The sequence below is a fragment of the Armigeres subalbatus genome, chromosome 3 (assembly GCF_024139115.2).
Source record: "Armigeres subalbatus isolate Guangzhou_Male chromosome 3, GZ_Asu_2, whole genome shotgun sequence".
Lineage (NCBI taxonomy): Eukaryota > Metazoa > Arthropoda > Insecta > Diptera > Culicidae > Armigeres > Armigeres subalbatus.
This window is the reverse complement of record NC_085141.1, coordinates 292,735,485-292,744,412: the sequence shown is the minus strand read 5'-3', so window position 1 is coordinate 292,744,412 and position 8,928 is coordinate 292,735,485. Positions and strand designations below refer to the sequence as shown.

At 38.1% G+C, this 8,928-nt stretch overlaps 1 protein-coding gene across 1 annotated transcript in view; it reads left to right on the top strand.

The window, feature by feature from the left end:
- Positions 1 to 5,300: 5,300 nt before the first annotated feature.
- LOC134224831 (kinesin-like protein KIF12) overlaps positions 5,301 to 8,928 on the top strand; it is a 54,222-nt gene continuing 50,594 nt past the window's right edge. The window contains exon 1 of the mRNA XM_062704436.1: positions 5,301 to 6,168. Coding sequence (XP_062560420.1) covers positions 5,672 to 6,168 — 497 coding nt within the window. The 5' untranslated portion in view covers positions 5,301 to 5,671. The remainder of the gene's footprint in view (positions 6,169 to 8,928) is intronic.

Genomic DNA, 8,928 nt, shown 5'->3' with positions numbered 1-8,928 from the left:
GATTTTCGTGTTGAAATAATATTCGGTACCTCAGATGGACAGGCGTAAAACAACAAAAAAAACTCATTTTCTAACATTAGCACTAGACCAGCCCACTAAAGTCTTTGAACACAGAATACCTATTAAAACAGCTTTCCATCAAGTATTGTTCTGAATAGGGAAATCTCTCTGTAATTGACACATTTTACACATAGTCTCTGCCTTTTCTCATATAATGGCACATGCGATCATCTAACCAAAGAGAGGGCTTATTACAATAAAAATATTTTACAAACATTCAAATATAAACAGTTTACACAATTCAACAAATTAAATAACTGACGATCTCTCTGTGCCTCGAGAGAAACCTCTAATGTGTTGCCCATTGCGAGATGCGACGAGGTTTCCTTATAAGATTTTTGTCCATCAGTCAAATCCCGCAAATGTGTTTTCATTGCGTTTTGCATTTTGCCTTCAACAGCCAAGGCGTTGAATACATAGCTCTATTTGGTGTAGGATTCAGATCCTATTTGGGTAATAATTAAAAAATGAAAGCAGAATACGAATTTTTGCTGTCGTATTGCAACATTCATTGACTAAGCCGTGGTTCTTATTCGAAAGAAAATCGCACTATTTTTTACATGACAAAGGAAAACCAATGCCCCTGCTAAATGATCCTGAGTGCCTTGGCGTTTCTAGTAGATTCACCAACATCTCTATGACTTGAACAAAAAGGTCATCTTGTTGAAAACAGTTCATGCCAAGCTGTGAAATCTTGTGAAAAAAAAATCACAAAAAATCACAAGTTGTTCAACTCACTTGCCCTGTCAAAACGTAGCATTCTGCTACGGATTCTGGGATGAAAAAAAAGTTGTCGAATTCTACGGGGCACCCCCATATTTCTCCGAAATTTTCAGCTCAATAGCTTGTTGCATATGCTGGCGCATTTGATTTGAAGTTTGCATGAGGATTTCAGCCCAAATATATGGGAAAATACACCTTCATCATGTTTACGTTCTAGAAATTAGTTCGGTATGCCCGATTGAGCTCAGAATTGCAACAAAGGTAGTTGATATGTTAAAGATCAATTCCACAGAACATTATACGATGATTAAATGAACTGTTGTATAGTTTCCGGCTGATCTATTAGGAGTTGGGTTGCGTACTTTGGAATTCATTCAAAGTCATGAAAAGCGTGCGCATGTTATCAAAGGTGGCTGAGACATGTGTCTTGGCGCGCGTGCATTTACATATGTTTGAGCGCGCGCCAAAGCACACATCACAGGCACCTTTGATTGCATGCGTATGCTTTTCATGGCAATTAATGCATTCCAAAGTAAACAACCCAACCCAACGCCTAATAAATCAGCCGGAAACTATACAAAAAATCATGTAATCATCGTATAACGTACTGTAGAATTGATCTTTAACATAACAACTACCTTTGCACAGTGTTGCTTTTTGCCGATTTCGTGCGCTTTTTTTAATAACATCGTTTCTGTGGATTTTTTCGCTGTAGTTTGTTTGGAGAAGACGTTAGATATGAAAAGGGCCTTTTTTGTGAAAATCTGTAAAATGATTAATCCACCTAAAAGTGAGACAAAAATTTTGCTTAACCATCAAAACCAGATATGAGCCTAGTGTCGTTAGGAAAGTTGTAGCGGATGTTATTTCAAGCCACTTTGCCAAAGAGACCCCATACATATGACTTATATAGTACGAGATATGTGACATTTTCTGTGGAAGGTCCCTGAAATCAGTTTTTTGAGCATAACTTTTTTTCTATGTTACAGGCATTTTTACCACCTTCTACAAAGTTGTTTGGCTAACAAAAATACACGTTTTTGTAGAACATTGCGAAGCTCTATCTCTTGAAATTGAAAAGTTATTTGAGAAAATGTGTTTTTTCTAGGGGTGTTTTAGAATCGTGTAACTTGTTCCGGCGCAAAATGGCGCACACAACTGATTAGTACGATGAAACTGCTGTATACCTACTCTTATCTCGCGGTTGAAGCTTGTGTTTACACGAAATTACACGTGAGTTATACAGATTTCAAATGTCCCACTTTTTGCTCTAGTTGTACACCAAGTTTATGTAAATGTCATAGGATCACAATAGAAATTAACCTTTGATAGGTGCGCAATAGGTCCATAGTATATTGCAACACTATGAATTTAGCTGATGTCTGTATGTGTATATTCGTGTGTAAGTGTGTATGTATAGTCATTTTTAGACACACTGTTTGAAAATTAGAAAAGAACAATTTTTCACAGAAAACTACATTAGGAATTGTGAACTCATTATTTATTATTGAAAATTTGTGAATAATGAACGGTGGCGGATTGTTGGACTATAGTAAATGAGAAAGGAATTACCGATGTGTGTAGTATTCTGGTTTTTCAAAACTTTTCCATTACCTTCTTGCAGTATTTTGTTTAAGTTTTCTATTGGTATATCAAGTATTTTTCTGTTAAAAAACGAAGTAAATATTTCGAGTATCGCGATCAATCTGGAAAACAATGTTTTCTTCTAGAACGCACCCCACCTTGCTTCGAGAATCAATAATAGACTCAAGCATAATAGACCCAAGCATTTTTCTGTGAAAAATGTTCATTGCTAAATTCCAAAAAATGGGTTTTCAAAATGTTTATACACACTCAGATACACACGAATATACACACATACAGACATCAGCTCAGTTCATCGTGTTGCAATATACTGTGATATACTGTTGGCCTATTGGCCACCTATCAAAGGTTAATTTTTATTTAAATCCTATAGTATTTAAGGTACCCCGGGGCAAGTGAAAATGTGGGATAAGTGGATAAGTGGGTACTATGGCTGCCGATTAATCGGTTAACGGTTTGATGGTAACAATGTTCTAGAAACATGAAGCAGAATTATCAACGAATTCGCCTGACACAAAAAAAAAACAAAACCATTTGCGGCACCACACTAATGGTATTGTTTAATCGTGACTTTAAACTACCGGCAAAATCTATCACTTTTATTTTAATTCAATGGATTTCCAACAAAATAGTCGTTCCTAAATTCATTATTTATGTGGAAAGTTAATATTTTGAGCAATTAAATAATTGTGTGACATCAAAAACGATTAAAAGTTTTGATTAAAGCCAAAATCTGCAATTTTCACTTTCCCTTGATTTTTAACACACATGGGGCAAGTGGGACATATTTGAACAACATTTTCGATAGAGCCATTTTACCTGTTTTTTATTGTTGTCTAGTGAAAATAACTTCGACACTTATATATCATATGGATCTGAATCAAATGCAGTTGATATCGTTGGTTTAGTTGTTAAGAAGTAGTGTACAGTTGATTTACCAAATTTGTATTATACTTTCCGAAAATTATCTCCCTCATGGAAAAGAGCAATGGTTATAACTATGCAAAATTTTCCATTTACAGTGCTGCAAAGAATCTACTTATTCTACAATAGATCAACAGGTTTTGTCTTGTGTTTTGTTATTTTTAAACTTCGCATCAGATTAACAGATTTTAAGATAAATAAAGTGCTTAAGACATAAATTGGCCATTACGTTCTTTTACAAATTTACAACACCGGCTGAATAAAAACGTTCCTTTTGAGGTTCTAATTTATGTAATAATTTGTGTTAAACAGAGAAACATTCATTCGAAAAGTGAACAAAGATTTGCTTATCTCTTCCATATAACACATTCGGTAAGAAAGTAAGCTAATGTAAAGCCAGACAACAGACAATTAAACGGTAAATCGGCTGTTGTCTTGTTTTTATATCTGCTAACATTGTAATCCCTTTTTTTGCAAAAACAAGAGTCTGACAAGCAATAAACCTCCATCCATGATCTGAAATACTACGACTCAGAAATTACATGAACATTATATCTACATTCTTCAAATTAGTTTCGTTCGACAGTATAAAGCAGAATAGGTCCCACTTGCCCCGTTTGAAGGGGTAAGTGGGTTCTGAAGGTAAATTTATTTATGTCACTACCAATTTTTTTGTAACTGAATAAATGGCTTACAACACGTCTACACTTCAACAACGGAAGCATATAATGATGTATCCATGGTTAATGTCCTGAAATACCCTGTTTTCTAAATATGCTTTAGCGATTTTGCTGAACTAGCGTTTTTTTAGGTCCCACTTGCCCCGGGGTACCTTACATAAACTTAGTGTACACGTAGAGCAAAAAGTGGGATATTTGAAATATATATAACTCACGTGTAATTTCGTGTAAACACAAGGTTCAACCACGAGATAAGAGTAGACATACAGCAGTTTCAGTGTACTAAAAAGTTGTGTGCGCCATTTTGCGCCGGAACAAGTTACACGATTCTAAAACACCCCTAGAAAAAATACATTTTCTCAAATAACTTTTTAATTTTAAGAGATAGAGCTTCGCAATGTTCTACAAAAACGTGTATTTTTGTTAGCCAAACAACTTTGTAGAAGGTGGTGGAAATGCCTGAAACATAGAAAAAAAGTTATGCTCAAAAAACTGATTTTAGGGACCTTCCACAGAAAATGTCACATATCTCGTACTATATAAGTCATAGGCATGGGGTCTCTTTGCCAAAGTGGCTTGAAATACCATCCGCAACAACATTCCTGAAGAAACTAGGCTCATATCTGGTTTCGATGGTTAAGCAAATTTTTTATCTCACTTTTAGGTGGATTAATTATTTTAAAGATTTCTCAAAAAAAGGCCCAGTTCATATCTAATGTACAGTATCTCTCTAGTTCATATCTAAAGTACATATCTCCAAACAAACTACAGCAAAAAAATCAACAGAAACGATGTTCTTAAAAAAGCGCACGAAATCGGCAAAAAGCAACACTGTGCTTTGTCGCAATTCTGAGCTCAATCGGGTATACCGAACTAATTTCTATAGAACGTGTTTTCTAGATGACGATTTGTTTTTAATTTGAGTTGTTTTAATTTCAAACCTTCTTTCCTATTATATGAAAAGTGTAACATTTTAATTTCATTGTTGGACAGATTTCAATGCTGTATGGATATCATTCCCCACCTTTTGTATGAGAATATAGCAATTTCGCATATGTCCAATTATTATACAGATAGTGATAGGTTCTAGAACTAGACGATGCTACGTTTTCAATGATTCGAATATTACATTTTCTCATCGTCTGTACATGTTCCGTATATTATTCCTTCCGCTCAATATTTAATGCTTTATTAGAACATATGTTTTACTTTGCTTATCGAATTACATGTTTGAATCATATTATTTCATCATCAACAATTTATGTGAAAATAATTATGGACTATCTTCTTTCTTCATGTTGTTTTAGATTCTATATTCACTCAACGATTGGCCACAAAAGTCGAAATTCTAGCTTTGTTAGTCTATCGCCGGACAAGTGCAAACACAAAAGCAAGCACAACCTTCCATCAAAATGTGATTTGCCAGGGGTACATAAAGCACAATGTTTATCATATAATTATTGCTATGCTGGCCTTGCTTACGCCCATGAAACGGTGAAATGCAAACAATCAAAATTTGTACGCTTTGTTGTTCGTGTGAGAGCTTATGCAGGGTTCTACCTCCATCAGGATAAAGACACATTTGGCAGTGCTGTCCCCTCATAAACCGTTGCTTGTTTGCGCTCAGATTAATTTTGGTTGATAAGTGTTCCCTTTATTGCGCGGCCATTACCACCATCATGGTTTACAAACCACCAGGGACCTCCTCTTCCACCAAGTCGCCATCAACGTCGTCACGTGGTCTATCCCCAGCTACATCGCACTTCCGCACTGGTGGTGGCGCCGGTGGCAAAGGAAAACCCAGCTCGAAATCGGTGACAAATCTCAACAACTATCGGGACAACAATAACAATTCGCGGGGTAGAAGCCAAGTGCGGAACCAGGGAACGACACGTGGTTTTGGGGGTAGCATCGAGAGTTTCAACAATGGCAGGAAAGTGAACAATCTGTTGAAGGGCGGAGCGGTGGGAACCGGATCCGGTATGGTGCGGTCCAACAGTTTGAATAATAGTAAAACTGGCAATCGTTCGAACAGTGTTGAAAGGATGAATAATGGGAAAATCCACCGCGGGCGAAGTCCGCTGCGGAATTCGACGTCGAACCTACAGCTGCACCAACAACAAACGAATCAGCATGGAAAAAATCAGCCGTTTTTGGTGCGTTCCAGAGGAAATGAGTAAGTAGAAATTTTTGGCACACGCGGTGCCATGTGTTTATGATGTTTTTAGTATTGGGTTAATTAGAAAACCTGTTTATTTTGGTCTGTAGGGAAACAGATTAAGTCACGGCCGTATTTAGCGAGAAGGGTGCCCGGGCCGACAGTGTGTGGGGCCCCAAAATGTACAAAAAAGGTTAGTTTTGGTACATAAGATTTGTGCGAGCCCGGGTCCTCGAAACCAACTCAACCTCAAGCGGTTTTAGTCTGTTAAACATAATACGCGACAGAATTTCGTACGCCAAGTTCAGAAGGGTGATCCCTCTGTAATTGGCACACTCGTCTTATAGATTGGGCATATGAGGCCATTCAACCAGCCGGTAGGCAGTTCGTCAGCCTCCAATATTTTCTGGATAGTGTGGTGGAGCGATTGATGCAGCTGCTCATTTCCGTGTTTGAGAAGCTCGACCGGGATCTCGTTCTTCCCAGCAGTTTCACTGTTTTTCAGTTTGTTTAGAGTCTTCCTTACCACATCCGGGGTTGGTGGTTCTACAGCTTGACCGTCGTCGGCTATGTCCATCTCGCTCCTTAATACACCTTCATTATCATCGTTCATCAAATTTTCGAAGTGCTCCTTCCACATGGCCGACACCATAGTTTTGTCTGTCAGCAAATTCTCCTTTTGGTCATTGCGCAAGGCGGACACTGGCGCAGTCATGTCGCGCGCCATTGACTGTTGCGTAAAACCTCCGCATACCGTTTCTATCCATTTTCTCCTGCGCTCCAGCTATCACAATCTTTTCGTGCTGCCTTAATTTTCTGCGGTGGATTTGATTCCCTTCTGCCCTTGCTACACTGTACAGCCCATCAGGGTTGGTCATTTCTCACACTTCGTCTTGAAATGTGTAGAGATTTTACAAGTAAAGAGAAGTGTATTGATTCACACTTCACATTCGAAAGCGTTGAAGAAACATGATCAATAAATAGTGAACATATTTTCGGTCGCGTGTGTTTTGCTGTTGTATATAAAAAGGTCTATATTTAGGCGCTCACAACAACGTATTTACATGGAAGATTTAGAAAATAGCCTAAATGTATGCATTTCGGAAAACAAATTGCCATTTTCCTGTACTCTTTACACTTGTGGGCTTGTGTGATGAAGAGTGGGTATGATGCACGCTCTCTCATACAAAGATAAAGTGTATTTCTGCACAATATACTCGGATAACAGATTGAGAAAGAGAAGTTTTTACACTTTCTCTTGAATACGAATACCCCTCAGAGCGAACCAACCCTGCAGCACAAGTAACCAAAAGTTTCAGATTTTACTTAAGTTTGTTCCTAACCAAACCAATTGGTTCACTCTTGGTTCACATTGAGTTCCAAGCACCTTAATAAAATTAAAAAAATGTTCTGAAAACCCCTCAGACCAATTTTCTGGCTACGCCCGAAATTTCGCATCTATAAGGTAGTGATCCGAGTCAATGTTCGGGCCTCTGAATGACCTTACATCTATAACATCCGAGAAATGTCATCCGTCGGTCAGCATGTTTCGTCCAGGGTTGGACGACCCTACGTTGGGTTTATTTTTGTTTTAGGTGATTCTCCGGGAGACATATAAAGAAACTACTCCGAGAGGCAGCGTGCCAGCATTGCCAGCGTACAAACATTGAGTCTAGAGTCGCCTTTTGTAGGCGACTGTTAGTACGGCAAAAAAGATACAATAATTTCGGGGCGTGTGCAAAACAATTTAAATTTAAATCTAATTGGACTATTTACGCGCCAAACGATCGAAAATGAACAAAACGATGCACGCTGCTCTGTTTGGTGCATTCTTCTCCATAGCCAGTAGCACAGCACAACGACGATGACATCGGCACGATGTGTGATCGAACACAGCACGTGGTCTATCTGTGAGTCTCAGTCTGTGAGCAAGTGTCACCACTCGGATATTGCTGGATATATGTTTGCGGATATTCTTAAGTGCGAAAAAGCTACTGATTGCCATCCCTTTAGCGGCAGCAAAAGTCACAATTCGCAGACCATTGTCGTTGGTAACGGAATGAAGGCTTTCCGTACCAATAACACGGCGCAGAAGATTTTTCTTCCTTTTTTACCCCAAAATTCGCCAGGGGCTGATAAAAACGAAATATTACTGAATTGAGCTTGAGCTTCCATCACGGTCAACATTGTTCTTGCTTTTTTTTTCTTTGACTAATGACGCTCGGATATGAACTCACGAAAGAACTATTTTATGCTAATCAGTCAGAGGTAAATGACTTTTTAGAGTAGTACTTTTACGACGACACACACTAGGACGGACCCCTGTTTTCGTTAAACAAAACTTTCACTAGTTCTTCAGTTCTTCCTTAATTCGATGACTTCGGCAAAAAAATGAAAACGGTTAATCATATTAATTTAATCTAGGGATCCTACATTCAGAGATATGCGAAAGCGGCCATCTTGAGCCAATCGAGCATTGAGAGCTGTCAGAATCTGAGCCAAATGAACATTGTTATTGTTGCGGATTGAAAGGTATTGTGATTGCAATGAAAAAGATTTTACAAAAAGATTTGTTGAATAAACAATTTGTTTTACATTGGCAAGTTGAAGTAGTCTAGTTTATGCATGGTACTTTGTTCATTTGTATTGCACTTTTATTTTAGTGATAATGCACTGTTGGACGTGAGTTAACGAAATCTGAAAATGCCATTATACGCAAAGTCATGTTCGAGCTCCAACATTTTGCGCCACGGCAAGTGCTGGCAGCGTTTGTTTACG